The following is a 14,981-nucleotide window of genomic DNA, read 5'->3' on the forward strand; positions in this document are numbered from 1 at the left end:
AATCATTTTGATAGAAGCTCAAGGTAAACAGATTGTTCTATAGCTAATAAATGGATTTCAGTTACTTTTCTCCTTTATCACTTCTATAAACCCAGTGAAATTTGTTTCACTAGTGATTAAGTTTTAGATAAGAAACCTTCTAGAACACAAAGATATTTCAGTGTAGTCTATTTTGTTTGTACATGGAACAAATTTTATCTCAAAGCACTTTTCACATAAACATGTGATCAAAAAATGTTAAAATCAAATTCAGTAAAACATTCTCTTTTGGGAATATCTTCTATAAGATTGTGAAATAAATGTAGGAAAATAGGAGGAAATTCAGGAAATTGCACAGAGAAGCAGTGCAAGTTCCATTCCTACTGTATTGAGTTTAAAATACATGAAAAAAATGTAATAGAAGGACAGAGTTTCACATACAACCCTTTTTGTTCTTTGTATATTGAAATGTTCATGGTGTTGATATGTCAAGTTGATAAAAAATACATTTGGAACCATGCATTTTTTCCAGTATGAATTAGTTGAGACCTGATATTAACACTTATTTCATTTATTAGAAGTCAATCTATCATCAAGAGCTGTTAGAAAGGAGACCTTTAAAGAAGGTCTGTTTTTCTTCTCTGCTGTTTTCCTTAAGAACCTTGTAATATATCAAGAATGCATATCAGAGAGACTAATGTTCCAATTTCAATCTTTCTACTGCCCCCAGTAGCTATAAATTGATCATGGCAATGTAGAATGCATTTTGCCATCATTCATGAAACTGTGGCATTATAAATGTTTTAATGAAGCAAAATCCTTTGAAACAGAGAAACCTCATCTGTCTTCTGGAATGGAGAGATTGAGAGGGATGGATAACATTTGAAGAGAGGTTGTTATATTAAATTTTATGTTCTGAAACAGGTGGCATATACAAGATTGAACTCTCTACTTAACCTCTTTTGATTGCTAATAGCACTGTTAATAGCATTTTAAACTTTTTCTTTTCTTTTTTTAAAGCAGAGAGAAAAGATTATAGGAACCTCACACCCTTTTAATCATAGATAAAGCCCTTCCATAAGGACCTTGGAGTATATGGAGTATCCAGGATCTAGCTGGAACTTCAGTCCTCCCAGTTAATTACAAAGTGGTGACAGAAATTCATCAGCTGAAAAATGGGGAAATATGTGATGTTACTCCTGCATCTCTGGATTCATGTCATTCTAGCCTTTGTAAATGCCAGAGATAACCATGATATAAAAACACCTGGGGAAAATTTTGACATTTCCTTTCACTCCCTCTTGAAACATGGGAGAAATTTCTTTAACTAGATAACCCAGTTTAACTCCCCTTTTGTAAGCACAATAACCACATTCAGTTTAATTCACACTTATTAAGTGCTCACTATATGCAAAGCATTATGGAGGGGTTCTAGGTGCTAGAAGCTGGTTACAAAAGGAGGTCAGGGGAGAGAGTCTCTGCTTTCAAGGACCTTACAATGAAGGGTTAGAAAGTAGTTCCTGGTAAAGATAAGTTAGTCTAGACCAGTGATAGCAAACCTTTTAGAGACTGTGTGCTATGTCTCAACCTGCCTCTACCTCACACAAGAGAGGGAGAAAGTGCTTCCATTGGCCTGCTGGGTTGAGAGGTGGGTGAAGTGAGGAATGTCCTCAGCAAGTGTAGAGAGGGGGAGGGGAGTGGTTCAAACACTCTCTTCCAGTTCTGCCTCCTGTGACCTGCCCACCTTACTCTAGTCAGGGGAGGGAATAAAAGCTCCTATTGGGCTGCTGGGTGGCCCGAGAGCTCTGCTCCCCTCCAGCTCTGCAGCCTGTGAGCTGCCCACCCCTACCCACTGTGTGTTCCCATTGGGTTGCTTGGCATTGGAGTGGGGGATGTGAAAAATGATATCAGGCACAGTGGAGAGTGGGAAGGGAGCTGCTCTGCAGGAGTCCCTCTGCCTTTCTAGTAACAAACTCTAGGGGGGGGGGGATAGCATGTGTGCCCACAAAGAGCTCTGTGTGCCATCTTTGACACATGTGCCATAGGTTCACATCACTGGTCTAGACAAAGTGCTACAAGAAATCAGAATAGTTGGTGGCATCAGAGAACTCTTCATGGAAGAGGTGGCATCAGGATTGGGTCTAGAAAAACTTCAAATAGCAGAGGATGGTATGGAATAGCCTTCATGAAAGCTCATGTAGGGCAATATTCAGCAGCACCCTCAAGACTACCCTCCTCCATTTGTTTAGAAAAGAAGAGGGGTAGGGACAGAATAAGATTGATAGCTGTCTTCAAGTATGTTAAGGGCTGTTATATGGAAAAGGAATTTGATTTGTTTTGCTTGGCCCTAAAGCACAATATTAGACTCAGAGTTGTTGAACTTGAAGACAATTGGGCTAAACTTAAGAACAAAGAGAAATGTGCCCAAGGGCTGCTCTAGGGGACAGCAGGATTTCTATCACTCCATAAGTTAGGTAAGTAGGTAGGTCTTCAATGTAATGATATTAAATCACCTACCCTAAATTAGCAGGGATAACAAGTGTATAGCTACAGGTTAGATATATTGCCTCTACTCCTACCCCCCTTCTGAGATTTTGATTATAAGATTATCAAGTGGGTTAGTATAGTGTCAAATGCTGCAGACAAGTGAGAAAAGGATGAGGTTTGGGAAAAGAGCATTAGATTTGGCATTTAAGAATTCACAGGAGATCTTGGAAAGAGCAAATTCAGCAGTTAAGAAAACCAGATTGTGGGAGAAGGGAGGCAGCAACAGTAGTCAAACAGTATAGGTGACTTTCTACAAGTTAAACAATGAAAGTGAGAAGATTTGGGGTGGTAACTTTAAGTAAACCTCAACAGGGAGAGAGACAAAAAGAATCAAATACTGAAGGATAGACTGGTTGTGGAACTTAAGTCTTCACAGAGATAGAATCAACTCCCTTTCCAAAAAAGGAGCAAAGGAGAAATTTTGGAGAGCTGCTGAGAAAGTTCAAGATGTAAAAGTGCATAGGTGAAGGAGATTCTGACAGTTGTACTTTTTGGTAAAGTAGGGTTGGAGGAACAGGGCATTTGCTAGGAGTTGGGCTTCCAAGACAAAGGTTTGAAACAGGTGCTAGAAATGAGAATTATTTTTCGATGCCTTTCCTAATTTTATCTGATTTTATTTATGGACCAAATGCTGATCCATCTCCTATCCATCCCCCACCCCTAAGTGCCCCATAAATGCTTTTGATGCTAGATTTCAGCCATCTGCTTTCCACTCATGCCACCTTGTGGCAATTAAAAGTACTCGTTATTTTCCAAGGGTACTGAAGATTATTTAGAGGGCTTGGGGCCCATTGACATTAAGACTGGGCAGGGATTTTGCTTCCTAGTTCAAGGGAAAAAATGCACTGTCATGACTTGCATTTATGAGCTAGCCCTGTTTCTGGGATTATATTCACAAAATGCCTATATCAGAGAACAGTGCCACCTTGTAGATTCTGGACAACTGCAGTCTAGGGGGCAAAGGAGGTACCACTGTGAACTAAAGATAGGCCAGATTATGAAGTCTTCAGGAAATCTGCACTTCATGATTCTCCACCTGGAGAAATATCCATTCAATTCTGCCAAGTTTCTTTATTTCCAAATTAGTTCCCTATCCATGAAAAAATTGCAGTTCCTCCACCCCCCCAATATATATATATATATATATATATATATTTTTTTTTTTAATAACCAGAACCACATTGGAGACATTTTGGAAATCTAGTGGATTACATTCATTTACTATAAAGGCTAATGAAATGTATTTTGCTAGTTCTCTATCACCTACATAGGCATTTATTCCCTTCAGATTCCAGATTAATAGACAGCCTTGATTTCTATGTTGTTTTCTTACATATCCTAATGACTCCCTGTCCTCATTCCATGCTCAGAATATCATAGGCAGGTTCATGATGCTGACTAAAGACCCAGGTTTGACTAAGGGAAGGGGCTCAGCCAGGAAATCCTTGTTCGTGAAGAGTCCAGAATTATAATGGAAAAAAGCTAAGATCGATATCTGAGATACAAATTGGAAAGCTGAAAGGATAAAGGCAATGAATGGGAATAAGGCTAAAAAAACAGGATCAACAAAATCTAAGATCACAGTCTGAAAATGTATGGAAGTTATCTGGGAAAAGAGTTCTCTCATTTGACTGCACTCAATCTTTTTTTTTTTTAAACCCTTACCTTCCATCTTGGAGTCAATACTGTGTATTGGATCCAAGGCAGAAGAGTGGTAAGTGCTAGGCAATGGGGGTCAAGTGACTTGCCCAGGGTCACACAGCTGGGAAGTGTCTGAGGCCAGATTTGAACCTGACCTCCCATCTCTAGGCCTGGTTCTCAATCCACTGAGCCACCCTGCTGCCTCCAGCACTCATCTTCTGCAGGTGCATTGGGAAATATAAATAGGTCACATTATGAACACCCTTCAGGAATGTGAATGGCTAGCTTGCATGCCCCTCAATTACCCACACTGCACTTCATGCCAATGGCCAATTACTTAGTAACTATCCCATCTGCAAAAATGCTGCTTTCCCCTTAAGAGACACTTTCCATCATCCTAGCATTTATTAGATCTCACAAGCTTGATTGACGTAGAAATACTCAGCCTGTAGTTATAAAGACCCCTCACATATCAATTTGCAAATTCTATGGCAAAAAGCATTCTTGCAAGGACATTTTATGTGTTTAGTTAACAATTTCCCAATTTTATCCTTCACTTTTTTCAAAATTCTTATTTGTGATCTAGTTCTAATGACTTGACATCACATATTTGTACTATGGATTTGTTCTGACACAAACTCATAAGACAAGACCCAAGTGTACACAATTAAAAGTGGATTGGTTTGGCAATTTTCAAGTAACTTCAGGAACAATTTGAACGTAAACTTTATTTAATCCCACCTTTAGTTTACTGTTCTTAGAACAGTCAGTGAATTTTGTTTTTGTTTCCTTCTCCTATTAGGAGATATCCACTGATTTCCATAGTAAATTCTTCAGACTTCCCACAGAATAGCCTTTACCTTTGACTCCTTATTATCTTCTTCTTGCTTGCAATAATGACTTGGACCCCTTTTGGAATTCTATTCATGACAGAACTGCCTGGACCAAACCTACCTGATTATTTTACCTTGATATGTTAGGTCTTGTAACTATCATTGTAAAATAAAGATTACAACTCTTGAGTGTATAGTAGTAACTTATATAATATGTAATATTTTAGAAATGTTTTCTAAATATATCATGATTTTTCAGTTATCTCTAAGTAACTTCTTGCCATTATTATTACTTGGTATTGGGGTCAAATCTAACTGCTAAAAAAGGATTTGGTTTTGACACATTTCATATATCAATTTATTAAGTACCTATGATATGCCCAGCACTCTGCAAGGCACTACTGACTATACAAAAAAATTTCAATACCTGGCCTTCATCCTCAAGGGACTATAAGATTTAAAGCCAAAACAAGAAAACATAAAACAAGTAAATGCTAAATTGTGTGGTAAAGACAAGCATATAGTAAATCAGAAAGAGACAAATCAAGGATCAGAAGTAGTTGGAAGATTGAGAGTAAAGGGACTAAGCTTTCAGGGTAGATAAGATATGAACAGGTCAGAGATAGCAATAAAATATTAAAGCACACAGAGGCAGAATTAAGAATGATATAGGTAACAGACTGGCATGTCTGGAATTGAGGCATATTGGGATGAGTGGGCTAAATTACAGAAGGCATTAGAAATAGGTTGAGGCATTTACACTTTATTCTGTAGGCAAAGAGAAGTCACTATAGCTTTTTGGGCAGGGAAAGTGACATGATGCAAGCAGTGTTTTGGAAAATTAATAGGTAACTGTATATAAAATGGATTGGAATGAAAAGAGAATGAGGTTAAGAAAACCAGTTAGGCTACTACAGATAAGAACTACTGAGGATCTTGATTTAACTTGTATATGTATGAGAAAAGAAAGTGGTGAAATCTAGACATTTCAGAGGAAGAAATGACAAGACTTGGTGACATCTTGGCTTGAAGAATGAAGACGCACATCACTTTGTTTTCTTGGCCTAAGATAGTTGAAAATTCAAAAATATGCATTCATTTTATTAATATAGTTATATTTTGTTGAATAAAAATATCCAGGATACATAAATTTTATATTTCTTAATTAAAACAATTTAAATATATGTTGTTTTTTTGTGATGGAGATTCTTCTAATACATACATCATGGCAAAAATATTCTCTGATATCTATGGCTAACCTGACCAACAGGAGACAGTTCCCCCTTCAATGACTTCACAAGTTTCAGCTTTAGAAAATAACCAAACCAACATACAGTGTTCCTGAAAGTATCCAAAAATTTCATCTGAAAAAATATCAAAATTCACCACCACCTTAAAATGTCAAGTATTTCTTGACTGACTTGCAACTTCTAAAAATAACACCGACATTAGTCTGAGTTGTGACTATTAGGTTAGAACTATAAAAAGATTAGGGTTTTTTGTAGGAAAAAAAACCCCACCTTATTTAGTTGAATTTTTCTAGTAACTTTCTTTAAACCTTGAATTAAATCAAACCCACCTAATAGATTTCCATGAAGACCAATAACAGAGAAAGTAGCACCAATTCATTATTTCAGTCTTTCCCCTGGTAAGTGGGCAATGTAATGGGTTAATATTATTACATGGAACTGATTCTTAATTATCTATAGGTAAGATGTGGGATCCTAAATGTGGGTAGATCCAAATAATATTCATTCCATTCACATGCACACTCTCACATCTGAATCTCTTTTTTACTTCTAGACTTGGTCAGAAGTATAGTAGGTGAATATCAGAAAACCTCACTCTCATATTTCCATGGGTCTGCTCCTCTATTCTCTCTGAGTTCTCTGGTCCCTTACTGTGGGATTGCTCCATAAATTTCAACTACCTCCTATGCCTACTCTTTTGAAAAAATATATTCAAAATTCCTTCTATCCCATCTCCCTATTAGTGATAAAGCTAAGTTGCTTATCTCTTAAAGACTAGGAAACATATTATCTGCTCAAGCAATCCCACAGGAAGTACTTCCACCAAATAATTCTCTTCTGGGTGCAGGATGGGAAGGGATTGATTACAGAGGAGAAGAGAAGCAGGAAGTAGAGGAGAGCTTTGTCAACTGATAGTTCATCAGAATGTAGGAAGAATTGCAACTTTGTATAAAAATAATTGGTCCTAACTGTAGTAAACTGTGAGGGGGAATGCAACAAAGCTGGGCAATGCTAGATGCTGTCCTTAGCGCAAAATGAATTGTAAACTGGGGAAGAAATTCTGGGATCCAGAAAGACAACAGGAAGAAGTTAGATGCAGGTCTCGTGAGTAAACCTATAATGTGGTTACTCTTTCTCATCTGAAATAAGAGATAATACAGTTATCAATCAAATATATCATGGACCAAATCCCATTAAGGTAAACTTCAAGAAGTGTCCAAATCATTTCACAGTATTGGAACATTGATGCAATAATATTGCTTGAAATAAGTTCAAAATCTGAAAGGAACATTCTTTAGTCATGTTAACTATACCCTCCAACAAAAAGATGAAGTAATTTCCCCATTTTATTTTGCTTGGAGAAAATCTGTAATTTTGGACTCCACAAGAGTATGTGTTACACTTGTCATTAAATATTCATCGATACCATTTAACTGTCCAAAGACTGCTTCAGGAACATCTGTACATGTAGAAAGGAATTGCCTGAGTTTTTCTACACTCGAGATGGCTTCTGCAATGGTTAGTTTTGGCTGCTCCAGGAAAGAGACACCTTCATCATCCTCACTTTCACTTTCTTCAGGCCTTGTACCAGTCATCATGCTTTCAACAATCTCTACATCTGTTAATTCACAAGATATAAGTAAATCATTGTCAGCAGTTACAAAGTCCTGAAAAGTAATCTCATTTGGAACACATGTGGCAATAGCAACTGAATTCCATAATTTTTCAATTGCTATGTCTGGTTCATCATCATCCTCTGGCTCAGTATCAGTAAATTCCATTGGAATTATACCTGCTTTTTGCCAGCACTTCACTACTGTGGATTGTTTAACAGACCACCATGCACCAGCTATCATGTCAATAGCTTGTTTAATATTGATTTTTTCTTTCTCTTCATTATTGTTAAGGTTGAGGACAATCTGCTTCAAGAGGCGACTCCTATATAAAACTTTCATGGTTTGAATTACACCAAGATTCAGTGGCTGTAAAACAGCTGTACAGTTTGATGGAAGATAGCCAACTTGAATTCTTTCTAGACGTGGAAGCATGTTGTGGGCAGAACAGTTGTCAATCAACATGAGAATTCTTCGTTCTGCTTGTTTCATCTTTGCATCAACTTTCATTAGCCATTCATTGAATAAATCTCGAGTCATCCATGCCCGCTGGTTGGCACGGTAATCACAAGGAAGTGAATGCACATTCTTGAAGCATCGTGGGGTAGCTGATTTACCAACAATCAGTGGTTTCATTTTTTCAGTTCCTGATGCATTACAGCAAAAAAGTGCAGTCAATCGTTGTCTGGCTTTCTTACCACCTCTACAACAATCGCCTTTAGCAGTAAGTGTATGTTGTGGCAACAACTGGAAAAACATGCCAGTTTCATCAGCATTAAAAATGTCATCTGGGCTATAGTCAGCAATAAGCTTTATAATTTCACCAGCATGCCACTCATTAACCTTATCTATTCCTATACCATTCATTAATTTATCATTATCCTCTCTGCAGATTGCTTTTAAAGCAATCCCATGACGATCCCGAAATCTATTTAGCCAACCAACACTTGCTTGAAAATTGTCATAGCCTAGCATGTTTGCCAAATTTAATGCTTTTTTTCGAATCACTGATCCACTCACTAGAATGTTTTTTGCATGAACTTCTTGAAACCAAGCAAACACAGCTTTGTCGATGTCATCGTAGAGTGCATTCCTCATTCTTTTTCGTTGTGGTCCCACAGATGCTTCCCTCACCTTTTCTTCAAATTTAGCACGATCTTTTAAGAATGTGGACAATGTAGAAGGAGTGATGCCAAATTCCTTTGCTACATCTCCTTTTCGCTTGCCAGAATCCACTGCTTCTACTACTTTCATTTTTTCCTCCAAAGAAAACTGCCGGCGTTTTTTGTTTCCCTTGTTAGCCATGTCCGCGGGATGAGGTTTGGGCCACAACTAACCAATGCTGTGTCCGTTCCTCCTCGCGTTTGCACTATGTCACAAGTATAGGAAACTGAGAAGAAAAAAGGAGTGGGCTGTCATGAACAAAAAAAAATTGTTTCCATCTAAATAACCCAGAGTCAGATTTTTATTTTTAGGATGGTAATGACAAAGATGGTAAGGTGTGTGTGTGTGCATGAGTGTATTGAGTGCAGGGAATAAGAACTCACAGTGAAATTAATTTCTAAAAGTACAGTGATGAGATAGTCACTGTCTAGGCTTCGGATATTTTCATTTCCATCTTTCCAAGAAAGATGCTGGCCTACATAATTATCTATGAGAAGCAAAGAGTGGTATAAATATTAAAAAGCACTGGCCTGGGAATCAAGAGACCAGGGTCCTTGGCTTAGCTCTCCAATTCCCCAGGGCTGTGATTTTGAGCAATGAGCAAGCCACATGTGAGCCTCAGTTTCCTCTTCTATAAATGGATCTGAACCTTCATAAGTCTTCTGATGCCTTTTGGTAGTGTGGTGGGGAAATGTCCATTACCTCAAAAATGGTGCCAAGAAGAATATAAGACAAAGTAGTTATTACTAAGTTGGACAAGCTTTTGAATATGGATCTGAAGATTGGCAATCCAGATTATTGTTGAAGAATCAGTCTCTAATCAATTTACATGTGAGAGAGAGAACAAGCAGTGGGGTACTTTGACTCTAGAAGCCAATCTATTAAAATGTGAGAGGTTCTGTGATTTATGTTGCCGGAAAGTGCATCCATATCCAAGAAAAAAATGGATTCTGGTGGCAAAAAAAATATGAGAGAATCATTGGACACTTGCCTCAGTGGGGTGTTATTAAGCAAAGTGAAAGAATATGAGATTATAAAAGAATTGGCCTACAAGGCAGTCAGGGCATCAGAAACGTTAGTTCCGAAGGAGACTTCTTAAAGTTGTGTTTTTAAACTTTAAATAATTTTAATTCTAGAAAAAGAAAGAATATAGAAGCAAGAAGTAGAAATTCTATACCAAGTTATATTGGTCAGGTATACATAGGCAGCCTGATATAGCGGAAAGAGCAGAAAACTAGGAGCCAGGTGATCTGGGAGCAATAAAATATGAGTTCGAGTCCCAGCTCTGCAGCTGGCTTGCTCTGCAAGTCACTCCCAGGATCTGGTCCTCTGTTTCCAGCTCTGACCTATGATTAATCTAACTCCTCAAGACCAAGGAGTGGAGGTGGAGGGGGATCCCCCCCGAGATGCAGAGGCGTGGGCACCCCTTCTTCCCTTGTTGTTCCTGGCCGAGAGCTTGGGGTCCCCGGTCTCCCCAATCCCCAACCCCGTGCCAGGCTAGGGCGCTTCTAGCAGAGAAAGGCGCTAACGGAGGCCGGGCGTGGACCTCGCCTGACGTTCACCTCCCCAGCTCCGCCCCGGCCCGGTTACCTCAGTGCCGCGGGAGTGCTGGGGAAACCGCCAGAGCCGCTGGGGAGAAGTGGTCCCCCGGCCCAACTGCCCTACCCACCAGAGGTACCCGACGCTTCCTCTGACCCGCTTAGCCTGGTGGCCCGGAAGTGGTCCATCTCGTTTAATGTCCACCCTCCTTTCTGGAGGGCGGATGCTCTTCTAGAGCTGCCGCGGGGAGGCGGGGTATGCTTTTCTTCCGCGACTGTGCTAATTCCTGCTGCCCCACAACCCCGGGAACTCTCCCTGTGACTGGCTGAAGAAGGACGTTTCTGCGCATGCGGCAGTCCCTTAGCGTCACGTGCGAAGCGGCCTTCTTAGCGCGCCGGCGGGTGTTTCCGGCGCGGCGCGGGGGCCGCTGGGATCGATTTCCTTGGTGATTTGGGTAGCTGGTGTGTTTGTCCGGGCTCTTGTGGCCGCCCCTTTTCTCAGCCCCCTAACCCTCGCCCCTCATTAGGCGGTTCGGTCCAGGTTAGCTGGAGATCCTTCTCTCGCCTTTTCTTCCCTCCGAGTTGCGACACTCTCTTTGGGAGAGAGAAAAGGGGGTGTAGTGACTCCGGCGGCGGCGCGGGGCCGGGGGAGAAGTCCCGGAGCCCCCGGGATGCGGGGGCGACCCGGCGTCTCCCCCTCCCAGCCGCCGCTGCTCCTGCTCTTCCTGCTGCTGCGACCGGACGCTGCCCCGCGCGCCGCTTGCAGGAAGCGCTTATGCCCTTGTCTGGGCCGCTTGCGGGGGACTCTGCCTGCCCCAGGGCCTGGCGCCTCCGGGGATGTGACCCACGCCTCCTACCTGCCTAGCGCCACCCCCGGACGCTGCCAAGTAAGTAAACTCCACGCTGTAATCTGGGCATCTTGTCCAGGATCTCCTCCCCGAGTGACAGACACTTCGGAAGCCAGACCGAGAATGCCAGAACCAGAGTCATGGGAACCCACCCAGTGTTGGGCCCGGGGATCTAGTTAAGAGGGCCTTGATTCATTTCTCGGCACTGCCACCCTTGTGACCTTGGGTCATCCATTCCACGCTTTTTAAAATGAGAATTGAACCAAATGGTCCCTAAAATATGAGCCAGTGACTTCAGACAATATTTAGCCTAACCCTTAATTAAGTAAATTCCCTCCACGATGTAGTTATGTGATCTCTTGTGTGAGACCTCGGGTAACAGTGAAAAGTCAATTTCTTAGAGTTAAGATTTGGGTGGGTTCAACTTCCACATTACTCATGTGACCTTGGCTAAGTTGCTAAACTCTCTGGGCCTCATTTCTTTGATTTGTAACATGAGTGTTGGACTAGATGCCCTCAGAGGTCCCAGTCCAGCTTTAGATCTCTGACTCTATGAGAGGGAACAAAATACTTGCTTCAGACACTAATTGGACATATTGAACTACTTGTTATAAGATATCTTAAACTCAACCTCTTCCCCCCAACTCTCCCCTCTTCTATCAAACTTCCTTCTTACTGTTGAGGTCACCACCATTTTCCCAAACATTCAGGCTCATAGCTTAGGTGTCTTCCTAGACTCCTCACTGTACCTGATTGATTGATTCCCTGTCTAAAATGTTGCCAAGGCCTGGCAATTTTACCTTCTCGCCTCTGACACAGACAACATCATGGTGCAGACCTTTATCATCTCACAATTGGACTATTGCCATCAATCTTTTTTTTTTAACCCTTACCTTCTGTCTTGGAGTCAATTGACTTGACTCCAAGGCAAAAGAGTGGTAAGGGCTGGGCAATGAGGGTTAAATGACTTGCCTAGGGTCACACAGCTGGGAAGTGTCTGAGGCCAGATTTGAACCCAGGACCTCCCATCTCTGGGCCAGACTCTCAATCCACTGAGCCACCTAGCTGTCCCCCAACCCAGAAATCTTTGTCCATTGTAGTTTATCCTAGCTGTCTACTATAAAGTGGTATTTTCCACTATTAAGGACTAGTTCATCTTGACTCTACTCTAAAAACTAAAGTGGAGGTCATTTCTTCATCTCATTCCCACCTTCCCCTCCCTCAAATACAGTAATTTTCTATCACTTCCAACATCAAAAGGAAAATCTTCTATTTGATATTCAAAACCCTTCATTACCTTCTGCCTTTTTCCTCTACCCTTCCCCAATGCATTGAGTTGACATTGGCCTTCTCATTCCTGGAACAAGACATTCCATCTCCCACTGACATTTTCACTGATATCCTCCATGCATGGAATTCTCTCCCTACCCATCTCTACCTCCTGTCCTTTCTGGCTTCCTTCAAAGTCCAGCTAAAATTCCACCTTCTTAATTCTTGTGTCTTCTCTTTGTTGGTTACTGTATTTCTATTTTATTTTGTATATACATATACTAGATATATACATTCTTGTTTATACATAGTTGATTGTATGTTGTCTCTCCCTTCAGACCCTTCCACCTTAAGAACAGAGGTTTTGTTTTACCTTTCTTTTACTTTGTATCTCCAGTGCTTAGAATAGTGTCTGGCACATGGTAGATATTTAATAAATGTTTATGTCTGACAGACTAGAATGTTAGAACTCAAGAAATCTTTGAAGTTACTTAGACCAACACTCCCATTTTAAAGATTTGGAAATTCAGGTCCTGAGAGATAAAGCGTCTTATCCAAAGTAATAGTTTGATTCACTTCAACAAGACATGAAGTGGTTAGTGGGTACAGTGCCCTGCTAATCACTGACAAAAAAAAAGACAAAAATGAAACAATTCCTGCCCTCTAGGAGTTTAGGTTCTGGCAAGGATGCAACATATTCACAAATAAGTAAATACAAAGTAGCTTCAAGAGGAAGAAAGTACTGAATAGGTGGAATAGGAAAGGATTTGGGTAAGAGAAGGCAACTAGTTTGTGCTTTGAAGGAATCTAGGGGTTTTTTGTTTGTTTGTTTTTGTTTTTGTGAGGCAGAGATGAGGGAGTGCATTGCAGACCTGGGGACCGTTTATGCAAAGATGTGGAAAAGGGAGATGGAAGAGACCAAACTGACTGGAATTTATTAAGGAAAGTGGTTTAGTCATGTTTGATTCTTTGTAATGCCATGGACCATAGCTATCCTTTTGGTTTTCTTGGCAGGAATGCTGGAGTGGTTTGCCATTTCCTTCTCCAGTGGATCCATGGAATCCTTTTGTCAGGCAGTTAAAAGTTAAAAGACTTGCTGGAGATCACTTAGCTAGGAAGTGCCTGAGGCTGGATTTGAACTCAGGTTTTCTTGACTCCAGGCCCAGTGCTCTTAACCACTGAGCCACAGACAGGAGTAAAATATGAAAATAAGAATGGGAAAGTATGTGGTGTCACATTGGGGAGGGTTTTAAGTGCTAAATTGAAGATTTTGCATTTTATCAGATATGGTAGGGATTTATAGAAGTCTTTTTTTTTTAAACCATTACCTTCCATCTTGGAGTTAATACTGCATATTCACTCTAAGGCAGAAGAGTGGTAAGGGCTAGGCAATGGGGATTAAGCGACTTGCCCAGGGTCACACAGCTGGGAAGTGTCTGAGGTCAGATTTGAACCCAGGACACCTCCCATCTCTAGGCCTGGCTCTCAATCCACTGAGCTACCCAGCTGCTTCCCAGAAGTCTTTTTTTTAAACCCATCTTAGAATCAATACTGTGTATTGGTTCCAAGGCAGAAGAGCAGTAAGGGCTAGACAATTGGGGTAAGTGACTTGTCCAGGATCACAGTGGTTGGAAGTGTCTGAAGCCAGATTTGAACCCAGGGCTTTCCATCTCTAGGTCTGGCTCTCTATCCACTGAGCCACATAATTGTCCCTACACTGAAGACTTTTGAGTAAAGTGATTGTGAATTTGGCAACTGTGTGGATGCTGGATTATTTAAGAGAGACTAGACACAGGTATAACAGTTAGGAGGTGAGTATAGTAGTTGAGGCAAGATGTGAAGAGAGCCTGAACAAGGGTAGAAGCTGTGTGAATGAGTGGAGAGGAGAAGCATCTGTGATGTTTAGGGAAAGGGGCAGGGAAATGCAATAGACAAGACTTGGCAACTGATTTTTGTATATAAAGATTAAGGTAGAAGGAAGAGTTAAGGATGAAGCCAGTGTTGTAAAAACTGAATGACTAGAGATGTTAACAGAAATAGAGATACATATATTGGGAGGTGGGATATATTATTTTTATATATTATATATATATGCAAATATATATATATATATATATATATATGGCAGAGTGTGTATTATAATGAGTTCCATTTTGGAAATGTTGCATTTGTATTACTTATGTAATATTCATGTGGAATTGTCCAAGATTTAAGGAGGGGTGTTAATATTTTTGGGATTCTGCCACATAGAGATGATTGGACTCATGAGAACTAATGGAGATGACCAGAAGAATGAAAT

The 14,981-nt window shown here is 40.5% G+C and overlaps 2 protein-coding genes across 2 annotated transcripts in view; one reads left to right on the top strand and one right to left on the bottom strand.

Annotated features, from left to right (window-relative positions):
* Positions 1-945: 945 nt before the first annotated feature.
* On the bottom strand, positions 946-10,876 carry TIGD6 (tigger transposable element derived 6). Its single transcript, XM_007473860.3, has 2 exons — positions 10,618-10,876; positions 946-9,253 (listed from the first exon to the last, which is right to left on the bottom strand). The coding sequence occupies exon 2, from the start codon at positions 9,166-9,168 to the stop codon at positions 7,597-7,599; it is 1,572 nt and encodes a 523-aa protein (XP_007473922.1). The 5' UTR covers positions 9,169-9,253; positions 10,618-10,876; the 3' UTR covers positions 946-7,596.
* A 400-nt stretch (positions 10,877-11,276) lies between these two features.
* The window catches only part of HMGXB3 (HMG-box containing 3), a 59,655-nt gene continuing 55,950 nt past the window's right edge, over positions 11,277-14,981 (top strand). Inside the window, exon 1 of the mRNA XM_001378776.5 lies at positions 11,277-11,452. The gene's annotated coding sequence lies outside the window, so the exon portion shown is untranslated. The remainder of the gene's footprint in view (positions 11,453-14,981) is intronic.

Source organism: Monodelphis domestica, chromosome 1, assembly GCF_027887165.1.
Source record: "Monodelphis domestica isolate mMonDom1 chromosome 1, mMonDom1.pri, whole genome shotgun sequence".
Classification (NCBI taxonomy): domain Eukaryota; kingdom Metazoa; phylum Chordata; class Mammalia; order Didelphimorphia; family Didelphidae; genus Monodelphis; species Monodelphis domestica.

Coding starts and splice junctions, on each gene's coding strand:
- TIGD6 (XM_007473860.3), bottom strand. CDS start 9,168: ATGGCTAACAAGGGAAACAAAAAACGCCGGCAGTTTTCTTTGGAGGAA.